Source organism: Pleurodeles waltl, chromosome 6, assembly GCF_031143425.1.
Source record: "Pleurodeles waltl isolate 20211129_DDA chromosome 6, aPleWal1.hap1.20221129, whole genome shotgun sequence".
NCBI classification, from domain to species: domain Eukaryota; kingdom Metazoa; phylum Chordata; class Amphibia; order Caudata; family Salamandridae; genus Pleurodeles; species Pleurodeles waltl.
Window position 1 is genome coordinate 717,298,846 of NC_090445.1, and position 15,342 is coordinate 717,314,187.

The window sequence follows — 15,342 nt, forward strand, 5'->3', positions numbered from 1 at the left end:
TCAAACTACAATGAATACTAAAGAAATCCTTCAGTGAATTGCACGAATCGAAGACACCTTGCGGTAATACAAATTAGAAATAGTGATTACTGAACGGTTAAGGTGAGATACAAAGGACGTACAGAAAGGGGGTACTTATAAGAATAAATAACCACCAAATGCAAAAACAAAAGAGACTGGTATGACAAAAATCCTCGGCTGGCATCCCCAAGGAATTACATGGTTGTAATCAAAACAACAAGGAATAGTCAGTAGGCAGGACCCTGTAACAATACCTACCCTGGGGTTTGAAGAAATTAATCTAAAAATTGGCTAGGACAGTAATCCCAAGGAATTATAGGGTTAGTGTCAAAAACATCAAAGATCCATGCGTGAGCATGAGCCTGAAACCAATATATATGAAACTCAGAAGTAGAGAGTGGGCTATGGCACAATAGATATGTGCGACCATAGAGCTATTCATAAATTCAAATCAAATTAAATCAATGAACTGTCGAATGTCTAAGCAGATGAAGTGTCAAATAGTGGACTGTTTGCCAACACAAAAGAACCACATTCAGTTCCTTAAATGAATGCTGACTGTCTGCAATCACCGCTGTTTTCATGCCATCTGAAAAATTCTTCTATCCGCTGCAGTTCATTTCTGGATAGAAGATTTGATTTGTCCCCGCCACATGGCCCCAGCATTACATACTTGATCACCTGCCAGGATATGTCTTAACTTGTATGTTGCCAAGGTTGAAAGTGTTCCACCAAAGGTGCTCCCACAACTCCATACTTAATTTTACTCCAATGTTGAAAATTTCAACACTTCACTTTTTGTGTTTTCTGGCCCACATATATCAGGTCACATGGGCACCATATAACATAAATAATATCATGCGTGTTACATTTGGTAAAATAATTCAACAAGGATTTTATATTCCTGTATGTAAAAACCTTAGTGTTAATACAATATTTGCATGCCACGCAATGTCCACATTTCAAGTGGCTCACTAAAGCAGGAAGTCCCCATCGACAATTAGGAGTAACCTTTAGTTGTGGTGGTAAAGCTGTTCTAACTAGGGAGTCTCTAAGATTGTTCCCTCTCTTAAATGAAAACAAGGCTTCATCTTTAGTAGTGAGATGATCCTCTACTAATTTCCAATGTTTTCTAACAATTGTTTACCTCATTAGAGGCAGGGTTAAAAGTGGTTAAACAAAATGATGTGTTCAACATCATTCACTTGTTTGTGTGGTTCAAGGAGTTCATCTCTGAGATTGTACCATGCATCCTAGCCTGTCTCACTAAGCACCCAGGATAACCACACTCAATGAGTTTTCTGATGAGGATATCCGATTCCTTGAGGAAGTCAATTTTGTTGGTACAACTCTGTCTTATCCGTACAAATTGCTCAAAGGTAGATTATCCCTAAGAGTCCTATGGTGGCTTAGGGAATAATGTAGTAATCAGTTCCTCTCCTTGGGTTTCCTGTATAGGGAAACAATTACCCGATCATGTTTGGCTTTGACCCAGTGATCCCACACGTATGGGTGAGCCTATCATCCTGGAAACAAAAGGCCCAAGAACACAACAGTACATAGTTCAAGAAAGAGAAGTTTGGAATTATGTCATTTTTTGAGACGTGCGCATCTGGAGTATTTGGACCCTGGTGAGCCAGCAACTAGGGATAACGACCGTGCATTTCTGAAAATCACACACCCAAAGGAGTTCTGGGAGTGTGACTTGCATGAATGCCACCATTTGTCTACCAGCCCTCAGTGTTCCCACACTTCTACTCTTGAAAACAGTACTTCACAAGTGTGGATGGGCCTGTCATAATGTAGAGGAGCAGTCCAAAACGTTGAACGTGTGAAGTAAAGTACTGTAAGTCTGGTCTTTGTACAGTTATAGGTTTGACCTCTTCCTCTTGTGCTACAGCCTACCACAAATGCAGAAGTACTATTTTTATCAGAAGTGTGGGAACACTGGTCGACCACAGAACATGTAGAAATGGTGATCTTTCCCCATACTTTGACATATGGTATGCATTTTGGGCACTCATATGTACTGTGATTCATACAAGCCACATCATCCTAGATTCCACCGGATCTCCACTTTTTATAAATGTCTGGGGTTGGTTGCTGTTCCTGGGTGAGGGCAACCCCTGGGCCCAAAAACTGCAGACAATAGTGTTGGATGCTCCCATATTCAAAAACATTCCCTGGTGTTTAGTGTGTAAGCACAAACTTAAACCCATTGAAATCAATGCATCTGGTACCGTCATACTCAAGAAACCATGGAGAATGCAGATGCTGGTAAAGCCTTGGCAGAGATATGCTCCTCCATCAGAGAGACATGGAGAGAATCAGCATGTTTTAAAAAAGAAAATGGTATAAAATGCTATAAATCTGACAAGTCAAGTTTGGTGGATCTTCTAATCAGCCAATCAGAGCGAGGGAGGTATGGTACCCAGCAAGATAATAATTCATATGTGTAGGACATTAGAAATATATGGTCGTGGTATGTTTCCATACAGTTCAGGGGTCACATCCGTGACCAAAATATATTTTGCTTTCTGCTGTGTTTCAAATTTCCTCTATCCACTTCACCCAGTTTATAGGCTGTGGGCACCCTGAGCCCACAGATTACCATATACGTCCAAAGCCCCATGCTGAGAAGACACGGGAACAAATATTAGGTTCACACTTTGACAGGGATCTATTCCTGTGTGAAGGGGACTGATATGCAAAAACATCTGCCAAAGGTCACGTAAAGCACAATCTCCCAGCCAGCCAATTAGTGAGAGGGAGGTCTGGCACCTCACAACAGAAGCCTTACACTGCGTAGATGTCGAAAATATATGGTTGTGGTATGTTTCAATAAAGTCCAAGGATGATACGTGAGACCAAAATATAGGTACCATAAACCAGCATTTAGTCTTCAGTTGCTTTCCAAATTTTTCATATGTACTGAACCCAGTTTTTGCCTGTGGGTACGCCAAAACCAAAATGATTTAAATTATGGGAAATGCTATGGTCATCACATTCTACTGGCCAGCTGATCAGGGCACAGGCGGTCTGGTAGATTCTTTAGGGCCTACACAACTGGAACATATATAGTTTTTATGCTTCCCATATATATGTCATCAAATGAACTGTGCCCCATAAGCACCATCACAGGGCACCATCATAATGTTTAGCAAGGTGAGAGTGCCACATTTCCTACTGGTCTCCTGATGCCTGAACATGGAGAGGAGACTCAGAGATGCAAGCGCTCAGACCTCAAATCACCTGCATGTTTTTTAACAGAAGCAGTAATTAGCTTCAAAGTGATCAGTTTTGTGGAGCAAGTAAAAAATCAAATGTCTAATTAAAGTGCTTCATATTTTCAACAGAGCACTTGTGAATCTTATAGGCCTTCTGGCCTGCCCTATTTATCCATGGGTGAGTTTCCAGTTGTGTCATACACTCATTTTTACATCCACTAGAGTCTATTTCACCAGTGCAAAATTACAAACTGTCATCTAGTAGGCCCAAAGCAGGCTAAAGTCCTTTTTTTCTTTAACAGTATAATACTTATTAAGCACCTGATCAATATGTCGGGTGTCCGTACGGAGGACAGAGTGGAAGAGGTGAAGGAGGACCAGTATCTCCTCCGGTTGGAATATGAGTTTGTCAATGTCTTCAACGCATCTTTACAAGAAGCATTTGCAATGCAACGGGTCTTGCATGAGTTAGAGCTATTAGCAGTTGTAAACTCCCAACCAGACTTTTCTTGCCTCAATAAATGGAAAAAAACAAGCATGATCGCGCTGCTAAACAAGCGAGATTGCGCTGCGAAAAAAGAAAAAAAATAGTTCACAGACCGGACGGAAAACAGCAAGCCTTGTATGTTTTCAGTACTTGGTCACTGTGCTTGAGGATGGCTAACCACCAGAAAAGGCATGACGTATGCATGCCTTCCACTAATGAAAGCAAGTCGATTTTAAAAGGCAAGCCCATGAACCAATGAAAGACACTGACGTGACAGGGGCGGGGCTCCGATCCCCTTTTCTAACTACTACAGCGTCTCGCAAGCGATATGCATGTGCAAGCGCATGCTACGCAGGCTCGACCCTAAAAAGTGGTTTCAACTACACTAGAGCTCGTGAGCATGCAGATCCTGATGCTTGCTGCAAAATGCACCATGAACCCCTGATGGGAGAAGATTAACAGCTCCCATGCTCCTTTTAATCCAAGGGTGCTTGGAAAAGCCAAGGGAAAGTCAAGGCCAAGACAAAAGCAAACACCCCCTCTCCTCACTTGATGACTTTAGTGAGGCTGAGTTAGGTATCTTTAAAGAGGGGATTGCAGTCTTAGAGGACTCTAGGGACAAACCCTCGCCTCAGAAAAACCCTCAAAATGGAAAACTCTCCCCCATTTGGAGTCCTGGACACAGACCAAAGAGACTGGTGAACTAATTTCCCCAAACCCTCAGTCAGGATAGGAGCAGACAGGAGTATGTTTCCTTGAAGGCACTAACTGCACAAGGGTTAAGGAAAGGTGCAACTCTCTACTCATTAAGTTTGATCCTAAATTAGGCAAATTGGCTTCTACTGAGGTGGGCTCTTTGGTAGATGGCGGACTCTTTGCAGACCAATTCATCAAAGAATTGAGTTAACACAACCTTTTCTTCGTTGGATAAAGCTCAACAATCAGAGGAGCAGGTATTAGGTGTGGGTGCTCAACCAGCCTCCTAACTCAAGAGGCTTCCTGGAGAGCTCAATTCAAGAAGCCATCCCAGTGGCAAGATCATAAGAAGTTCAGGGGATTCTTTGCCACCTGAAGGGTCGGCAGAGGAGCCTTCTGGGGGACAGAAAACGCACCAGGCAGATTCATAGGTAAGGGACAGCTTCACAACCAAAGGTGGGGGAAGGTTGGCTTTATTTATTTAAAAGTGGTGAAATGTGACATGGAATGCCTGGGTAGTGCAAACAGCAATATGCATTCAAATAGAGTTCTATGGGACTTTAGTTGAGAGGAAAGGTCCCAATCCCTTATCCCAGAGTCAGACACACTCCTTATATAGCAGGAATGAAGGGTGCTCATAAACAAAGGGGATTTGGACGGTCATCTTACACCCCAAATAATTCTTTAACAATCTATTCCTGGTGAAGTAAAAGGAAAAGGGGCATCCCAGGTATTAAACTTATAAGAGTTGAACAAGTGGGTACTGTATCGCCACTTCAAAATATTGGGAATGCTTATCCTCAGAGACATCTTAATTCCAAAGGACTGAAAGGCGAGAACGAATCTGAGGAATACATACCTTACAATCCTAACTTTCACCTCCCAAAGGAGTTTCTTTCAATTTTTGTGGAGACAGGACGTGAATGAGCTAGTAGCCTATCAGTTTCTCCTCTGCCCCTTGGTCGTTCATTAAGGTGCTAAGACCAGCTATACAACTGCTAAGCTTCAGGAGCATCATACTTTTTGTCAATCAGGATGACATACTGATGATGACCCACGACCCGCAAACCTACAGGAAGAATTGGCGGTGTGATTGCTTCATAGGCTAGAGTTCTTCGTTAATGTGAGAAGTCAGAATTCAAGCCTTCGCAGAGGATGACATTCCTAGAGTTCATTATAGACTTGGAACGAAAGACAATGATACTCCTGTAAATTAAGCTGGTTCTTATCAAGAGGAAGCTTAAGAGAACTTTGACGAAGGAAGTCTTTTTGCGACTCCTACTCAGAACAGGAGGATTCTTGGCATCATCCACCCGGGAAACATTTCTGGGTCCCCTTCATTATCAGGCCCTTCAAAGGCTCAAAACATCACTCCTCAGGAGATGTTTAACCTATGCTGCAATGATACCCCTGACCGGGGACCCCAGAACTGAGATACAGCGGCAAAGTCATTTTTGCCTCCACTATGGGCCTGGTATAGCATGGAACACAAGCTGTTCAGGATAAAGAGACAGATGTGGGGATACTACTACAGGAGGTCCGTGGTCCCAGCAAGAGATGAAGCTCCACAGCAACTCCTTGGAGCTACTAATTGGCTACTTACCAGTGAAATGCTTAATGAGGGACAAAGGTGTGCACTCCTTCCTCCTAAAGATGCACAATATATCAATAGTAAGGTACATACATCATCAGGGAGGAACCAGGTTGAAGGCCCTCCTAGAGCTAGACAAGGACATTTGACAATTCTGCCTGGACAAGAGGATATTAGTTACAACAGAATTTCTACCTCGGAGCCCCAACCTGTTAGCAGACAGGAACTCACGGTAACTGCAAGACTTCAGAGTGCAGATGTTGGAACCTGCCCTGTAATAAAAATTATGGAGAAGTGGGGACCATGCCAGGTAGATCTTTTTGCTTCAAGAATGAGCCACCAGCTCCCTTAATTCTTCAGCAGGAGGTCAAACCAGCTAGCGGGGGCATCCGATTAATTCCTTCAGGACTGGGGCCAATTGCTCAGATATGCGTTCCTCTATTTTCCATGATCTTGAGACTCATGGCTCAGCTCAGGGATTGTGTGGCGTACATGGTGGTGGTGACACTGGTGTGTAGATTGCAACCTTGGTTTCCAGTTCTTAAGGAATATTCTTCAGATTCCCCAATCCTACTTCCCCAGACTCATAGCATTCGGAAGGATGTTCATGGCAACTCACACCCACTGATACTGGAGGGAAAACACCATTTAATATTGTTGAGAATTACTGGAGAGACTGGGATATCTCATGCCTTCCAGAACAGGCTCCTAACATTATCAAGAAAGCATGCTTGAAGTCCAAGTCAAGCGATACAGTTTGACTTGTCATAGATGATTCAGTTTGTGTTTGCAACAAAACCTGAATCCCATGGGAACAGATTTATTCCATACTGTGCACTTACTATCGGAATTTTCTGGCAGGGGGCCTGCTAACACCACCAATGCTTGCCAACCGGCCATCTCCAGAGGGCACCTCACTCTTCTAGGGGTACCAGTAGGAGGACACCTGCTGGTTTGCAGGCTATTTTGAGAGGTGTGATTATCATTAATGTCAAAACTGAGGTACTCACGTCTGAGGGGCACGATCGTGGTCCTTCAATTTCTTGAACAGTGGCAGGACAGTTGGTTCATTTCAAGGAAAAAATGATGAGGCAAGCTGGCAATGTTATTATGTCTTACTTCCTGAAAGCGGGTATCAGAAGCTAGAGCTTTAGGAATGTCAACTAGGATATTCACTCTAGAAGAAATGTAATTTACAGTGTCTTAAAACAGTAAGTCCCATCCAAGGGTGGTTCATTACTGAGCATTCCCAGATAATTCTAAATGGTGTGCTGTGAGATGCCTTAGTGTGAATGAAGATGTGACGGATGTGTTCAGACCATGAGGACAAAACAACACCAGATTGTCATTAAGAAACCAAATAAATCATTTTTTTCACCCAGCATAATGATATAGGTCTGCTGAGTAATGCAGGAGGTGGGAATTGATATGTCTATCTTTAGGACTCATTCCGATGGAGGTATCATGGCAATCAAAGCCTTTTCTGTAGGTGCCTGCCTGGAGACATCTTAAATGCAGCTGACTGGTCTTTGGACTAAACTTTCCAAAAAACGATTTTAAAACAGTGATGCAGTGGCATCATTGGTGCATAATGAGCTTTAAAGTTGCATAATCTGAGCCTCTGGTTCTCAATGTAAAATCTCCTAGGTACTTTGAAGGACAGGTTCAGTTCGATAAAGGACACAGAGGTGAGAATTATACAACCCTATGAGATAAAGACTCAGGTTACCCGCTCAGGATTACTGCTCTGGCTTCTTTGTAGACTACAAGTATGGTTTCCAAGTACTCTTTATGGATGCAGTTAAGGCTAAATTGGGGATGCTATGCTTAAGGCAAAGCGAGGCTTGTTGTTTAGAAGACTGGGAATGAAATCTTGTGCTATTCATTTGTTACAGGGTAGGAAGCAGAGGTAAGATTATCATTAAGAGACCCACTGGCATAATCGTATGCACAAAGAAAGAGTAAGTGCTTTTCCGCATAGACTGGTTTAATTGGGAGCCTTGGATTGTGATTGGTGGACAGCTAATCTCATCTTGAGACTCACTGGATATGTAGTTCAAATGATGCTATATTGTTGTTATAGTGTTATTTGGAATTGGCTGCTGAGGCAAATATAGATGGAAAGACATGCATATTTATCACTTCCATGTCCTTAATAGAATTGAAACTTTCCTTTGCAATTACTAAGAAATGTTTATGTCACAATGCAGTGACCTATGTTAATATTACATAATTTATTGTGTAGATTACCTCCCCTAGGGAAACCCACACATATTTGATATTGCCACATTCCAGCTATACAGGGTAATAATTCCATGGTTACCTTTCAGTAATTCATGCTTGTTGATTTGAGAAATTAAACACATATTTGACAAAATTAGTTTAAGAAAATGAAAATATCTAAATATTTTGCATTATATCTTCATCCTACAATGAGATATTGCTGCGGGTTTGTACAAACACATAGCCCTGAATGTGCAGACAAAACATAGTTTGTACGTGTGCACAGAGTCCAAAGAGATACACATACTTCAAGAACCTAATGCCTGTGTATTTTAAAAATGCACCACACAAAGGTTCACATCCCCCTTGGCAGCGAAAGGGTTAGGAAGACAAGACTGTTGTCAATCTTAAATGTTTCAACTTTCTTGCTTACCAAGGCAGTCACTGGTGGGAAGCTCTTAGACATCTCTCTGAGAAGCACACAGGTCCTGACATCCCACAATTCCAGAGGTTTGTCTTTGAAGACCACAGCTAGGTACTGTCTGTAACAGAATCAGAGGCACTTATTTTAACATTAGAGTTTTTAACTATTGAAGGCCATGAGTCTGGGAAGTCTAGGCACATCATGAGTTTGAACGTTAGCTACTTTCAGACACTCAAAAATACATTTATTAAAAATCACTAGGATGTTGCAGACAGAAGTATAAGTTCTTTAAGGCATGAGAGCAATAAAAGATAGACGTTTCAGAAACACTACTAGATTAATATAGAGGTTGTTCACAAGAAAACTATCATCTTGCTTTTGTGTTCCATTCTGTGCCTTTATTGAGGTCCAACCAGACAGAAAATCATAAGCTGCCACACTGCTCTGGCTGCTACTGATCTTCTCATTTTTGTTCAGCCTAAAATACTGCATAGGTGACAGCGAACGATCCAAGGCTCGCAACTCCGAGTAACAGAACTTGAGAATGTAGATTTATCACATTGTATTAACAATTGCAATTTTGTTTTTAAACTTCTGAAGCTGTTTTAGTTAGAAAACTGTATTTGTCTCCCAAGGTCTTCCCACATTTGATAAGAGTTTGATATCACCTCATTGTCGCCTGTCTGTAGTTTCGATCCATCATATGTTTAGTCTGCTATTCCTCTGCATTGAGAAAAAGTGTATAAATGTAGCACTGAGGAACAAGTTACTTGCGTTTGATATGTACCTTTTTCTGATAGAGATTCTATCTAAATGTAGATTGCTCACCTTGTACATTTCTCTAGGTGCCAGATTGGATCTGGAAGATCCAGTGCGCTGGTAGATGGTGTCATGCTGCTCCGCGTCGAGGCTGTCCCAAATCAATCAATCAATCAATCAATCAATCATGTACTTGTAAAGCGTGGCTATTCTCCCATTAGCGTGTCAGGGCCCTGGGGGGAAGAGAGTGTTGGGGGGTAGTGAGTGGAGGTCAGAGGAGATCAGGTGAAGATCCAAGTTTTGAGGTCCTTTATGAATTGTGAAAGCATGGGAGATGTTCTGAAGTGGATAGGAAGGGAGTTCCAGGTCTTGGCGGTGGGGTGGGAGAAGGACCTTCCTCTGGCTGTGGCCTTCTGGATGCATGGGACGGCGGCGAGGGCGAGGTCGCGGAGCAGAGCTGCCTGGTGGGCGTGTAGAAGTGGAGTCTTTGGTTGAGGTATTCTGGTCTGGCGTTGCGGAGGGCTTTGTGTGCATGTGTGAGAAGTATGAATGTAATTCTCTTGTCTACTGGGAGCCAAAGCAGGTCTCGCAGCAGGGCGGAGGTGTGGCTGTGTTTGGAGGCGTTCATGATGAGACGGGCGGAGGCGTTCTGGATGCGTTGTAGTCTTTTTTGTACCTTGGTGGTGGTTCTGGAGTAGAGTGCATTGCCATAGTCTAAGCGGCTGCTGACGAGGGCCTGGGTGACTGTTCATTTGGTTTCGGTAGGGATTCATTTGAAGATCTTCCAAAGCATGCGCTTGGTGTTGAAACAGGTGGGGGAGGCTGCGCTGACCTGACAGTTCATCAAGAGTGATGAGTCCAGGATGAATCCAAGGTTGCGGGCTTGGTCGGTAGGGGCTAGAGTGCTTCCGAGGGCCACCAGGAGATGTCCCATGCTGAGGGGTTGTTATTGATAACAAGGGCTTCTGTTTTTTTGGTAATTAGCTTGAGGCAGCTCTCCTTCATCCCGGCGGTGACTGCCTTCATTGCGTTGTAGAAGTCGGCTTTGACTGTGTGTGGGTAGCTGGTGAGGGAGATGATTAGCTGTGTGGTGTTGGTGATGGTAGCTAGGGGGGCCATGTAGTGGTTGAAGAGAGTGGGGCTCAGAGAGGAGCCTTGTGGGACGCCGCAGATGATCTTGTGCCAGATGTGACGGAAGAGCCACTATATCTGAGCCACCACTGCATGCTGAATGTAGTTTCTTTCTGATCTTTGTACAAGCTGTCGAATTCAGAGCCCATAAAAATCCAAATACAGTGTGCAGATCTCTAATGTTGGGATCTTATTAATAGACTTTGAATCCGTTCAACAGAACAGGGAAGACAGTGGGTTGGTGAGAAATTGGAAGTAAGATAGAGTCTCTATCAGAAAAGGTCTTGCCAAAGGACTACCTTCTCTGGTGGTGGGTCTGTGGAACGACTCGGAGAAAGAAATTCTGCAAGACGGATCAGGCAAAGTGCCCATCCCACTGGACCTTGCTGGCAAGGAAATAGTTTTTCATGAATGTGTGGATCAATACCCATGTAACAGCCTAGCACATGTCTACGGAAGGCACACCTCGCACCAGCAGAGTGGTAGCAGCCTTTGCTCTGGTGGAGTGAGCACACAAGTTTTCTGAAGGCTGTTCCTGGCAGGCTCATAGCAGATCTTTATCCACAAGACAATCCATGAGGAGCTTTTGTACCCCATTCCCTCTCCATTAGGAGCTTTTGTACCACATTCCCTTGTTGAACCCCAAATAACAAAACAAAAAGTTGATTGTCCAATCAATATTCTCTGGTCCGATTGAGGTAAAAGCTGAGGGCCCCTTTTAGAACCAAGACAATGAAGCCATTATTTTTCCTTGGAGAGATAAGCCAGAGTGTAGAAAGACGGCAAGATGACGGTCTGCCCTATGTGGAAGCACATGAACAACTCTGGCAAGAAAGCCACCCTTGTTTGAAGTACCAGTTTATCCAGGAAAACATGTGTGTGGCTGCTGGATGGACAACACCTGGAGTTCACTCACTCCCTGGATAGAAGTGATTGCAATGAGGAACATTGTTTTTATGGTTATCGAGCATGGAGGACAACTGTGCATCAATGCAAAAGAGTGCACATCAAATAGGAGGACCAAATTAAGGTCCCACTGCAGCATCACAGAAGGTGTTGGCGGAACATGCAGCTCAGCCCTTCTAAAAATTGCATCACAACAGTTTATTTAAAAAGAGAAGGATGAACAGGCAACCTTAGAAAGTCCAAGAGGGATGAAAGATAACCCTTAACGGTTGCCACATCAAGGTTTCGCTGGCCTGGAGAGAGGCCCAACAATAAAATGTCAGGCAACTTTGCCTGTAAAGGCTGAATGTTACAGGAGGAAAACCAAATCAGAAATTTCTCCCAGTATCCTATAAATTCAGTTTTGGTGGAAGGATGCTGTGCTGCCATGATGACACCAACCACTTTAAGAAGGTAATTCAACGCCATCAACTGTCGCTGCTTAATCTCCATATATCAAGAAGGTTGTGCAGTCTCAGGTGCAGAATTTGGCCCTGCTGCTGCAACAGGAGGTTCTCCTAAAGGCCCTAAGTTCTGGATGCCATAATCTTCTCACCAAGCCAAGAGCTACTAGAATGACTTGGGCCTGACCTTTCCTGATCTTTTTCAATACTCTGGGCATGAGAGGTAACCTCAGAAAATGTGTATAGGAGTCCCAAGCAGCAATCCAGGCGAAACGCATCTATGTGGGAGAATCCACTCGGGAACTCCAACAGGCAAAAACCTGGACACTGATAGTTTTCTGCAGTGGTGAATAGATTTAGTCAGGGTTCTTCCTATTGCTGGAAGTTGCCCTGTGCCACCTCAGAGTGTAACTACTGTTCATGATTTGCCACGCATCAGCAGCTGAGTTTGCCCACCCTGGCTTTTGAAGATTCCTCCAGGTGCTTGTGCACCAGAGAATCACAGAGAGAGTTCAACCATTTCCATAAACGTAGAGCCCCCTGGCACCTGGCCTCTGCCCTCATGCCGCTTTGTTTGTTTAAGTAATACAGGGCGGTCATGTTGTGAGTACCAGTACACATTTGATGATCAGGAGGAACGTCTTCAGTGCCAAGCATATCACCCAAAATGTCAACAAGTTGATGTGGAGACTGGTTTTTGCCATACACCAAAGTCCTCTAATCTCTTCCTCACCCAGATAGTCTCTGCAACACAGCAATGATGCAAATGTAACAACTGTTAATTCTGGATTATATGGGGAGAGGGTTCTGCTGATATCTGGATGGAAGGTCCCCTTCGTGCTCAGCCCACCAACATTTCAGATCCCACTGTAGAGCCCACATGTGCCACCTATCGTGGTATACTAGCAATATTCAGGAGGCCAAGAGGACCAGAATCCTCAAAGTCTTGCTCACTAAGACCCAGGTTAAGGGTTGAAAATGCAGGATCACAGCCCAAAGGTACTGGACTCTGAGGTGGAGAGAAGGCTCGGAAGAGCAGAGTGCCTAGGATGGATGGCCTGATGAAGGGGAGTCGCTGCAAAAAAAGTCAGGTGTGACTTTGACACTTTGATGAAAAAGCACAACAATGTCAACAGGTCTGTAGTCATCAGGATGTAGTATATGACTGATGCGAGCATGACTTCAGCAACCAGTCGAAGTACAGGAAGACTGGGATTCCCAACCCCCACAGATGAGCTGCAACCACTACTATTACCTTTCTGAAGGTTCACTGGTAAGGCTGAAGGGCAGCACTGCAAGCTTAAAGTTCTCTTGGCATACCTGAAACCGCAAGTAACATCTCTGGGATTGCAGGACGGAGATGTGGAAACATTAACCCTCAGAAGGGAGAAGTTCAGAAAGTGAAGATCTAGGATGGGGTGAAGGCCTCAAACCTTTTTCGCACCAAGAAATAAAGGAAATAACAGCCAGTCCCAATATTTGATGCCGGCATCCTCTCTATGGCTCCCCTGACCAGGCAAGTTTGGAGTTCTCCTCTATGTATGGCCAAGTGGTCCTCCAAAAGGTGTTATGGTGTGTGTGGCATATCTGGGGATGTGACAGGAAAGGTAGGAGTTAACCGTGTTCTACAATGTGGAGCGCCCATTGATCTGAGGTGATGCTACTTGACCTTGGGAGGTGAAAGGTAATGAGACTTCCCACCGGGCACCCGTATGCTGCCAATGGTGACCTAAAGTGTTTTCGGGGTAGTTGCAGGGTTGGGGGTTGTGGTTTGGGTAGATCGTTGCCCCGGGACACTGGTGGCCTGCTTCCCTACCTCTACCACAAAATGACTGGAAAGCTTGTTGTTGAGGTATGTGCTGTTGATGCCTCTGAGGGGGAATAGCCTCACAGGCAGATCATGCCTAAGAGAACGAGTAGTGGCTCTGTCGTCCTTAAAATTTTCAAGTGCTGAGTCTGCCCTGTCTCAGAAGAGACGGGTCCCATCCAAGGGCATATCCATAAGTGTCTGCTGAATGTCATGCAAGAATCCAATGGATTGGTTATAAGTGTGGCACCTAAGCACCATGCTGGTCCCGACTGCTCTACCCAGGCAGTCAGTAGTATCCAGGCCCGACCTGATAAAGTACCTTGTCACATCCTGGTCATCCTGGATGAGGCACTGGGGGTTTGGCCGTACATCACCTGGAACCATGGGAAGATGTCCATCACCATGTCCCATAACATGTAGGTATATCACGCCAGGATGCAACTTGAATTGACGAACTGGTGGGCAAGGCTGACAGAAGAGAACATCTGTTGACGAATGCCTCCATGCATTTCGACTAGCGAACAGGTAGGAAACTCATTTATGTTCATACGACTAATAAAGTTCTGCACCACCAAGCTTTCTGGTAACAGGTGTTGCAGTAGGAAGGCTGGGTCCCCTGTGGTAAATCTGGTCTGCCTTGCAATTTGCCTATTGACACTGAGGGTTGACTCTGGTTTGCACAGGAGCCAACAGAGTGTTCATGAGGGCCTTGTTAAATGGTAGAAGAGCTTCTGGTTAATATGTGTAGGGTGAAGCACTTCTGTCGGTACATCTGTCTTCACCTTTGTAGTATGCAAGGTTAAGTCCAAGACCTCAGCTACTCTCCTTATGACTGCGCAAAAGAGGCAGACCATTTAGTGGCCACATTAGTAAAAGGAGAGTGGAGGCCAGAAACAGGGGACACATCTAATCCACTATCTTCCTGTGAATCTAAAAAGAGATTTTCACCTTCGTAAACGTGGCTAGAACTATCATCATTGTCTCTGAATTCATGGTGGCAAAGCTGGAATGACTTAGGGTCAGAATGGTGGTAAATGAGAGATCAATGCGATGATGGTGCAAGTCAGTTCGGGTTGGCCTTGGAGTCCAATGCTGACATCAACATTGATGCTGATGTCAAAAATCAAGGCTGCAGCGTTGAAAGCAACGCGGAATAAGGAATCAGCGTGGATCATGAAGATGGAAGTTAAAGTGACACAGTCTGCTTCGAGGGTGGACCAGACAATGGTAACCTCACTGTAGGCCACACCGGATCCCTGGGGCCCAAAGGCGCGCCAGAGGGATCTGCAAAAGTACCGAAAATGCAGTCCAGCACCTGCCTGATTTCCTAAATTTGTAGAGGGCTGACTCCTGGGCCCAGAAAGTCAGGCTGAATGGACAGCAGGGTCAGAACCAGTTCTGGACTCAAAGACCGAGTTGGCAGCCTTGCAGTATCTGAGACATCATGCAATACTGAGTGGCTGGAGCTGCAGGGTGAGGGGGGAGCAGTGTTTGAACTTTTTATGCTTTTATGCCTTGCTTGGACAAACCTGAGGATCTCCACGATGATCGGTCCCGTTAGTAGGAGTGTATCTTTGACTTTGCTTAACCAGACCTTTTTTTTTAAACATTTTTATTTTTTATT

At 44.3% G+C, this 15,342-nt stretch overlaps 1 protein-coding gene across 2 annotated transcripts in view; it reads right to left on the reverse strand.

Moving 5' to 3' along the window:
- WDR11 (WD repeat domain 11) overlaps nucleotides 1-15,342 on the reverse strand; it is a 646,314-nt gene that overhangs the window by 246,449 nt on the left and 384,523 nt on the right. For both annotated transcript variants that reach the window (XM_069239226.1, XM_069239227.1), the window contains exon 14: nucleotides 8,679-8,787. In XM_069239226.1, coding sequence (XP_069095327.1) covers nucleotides 8,679-8,787 — 109 coding nt within the window. The remainder of the gene's footprint in view (nucleotides 1-8,678; nucleotides 8,788-15,342) is intronic.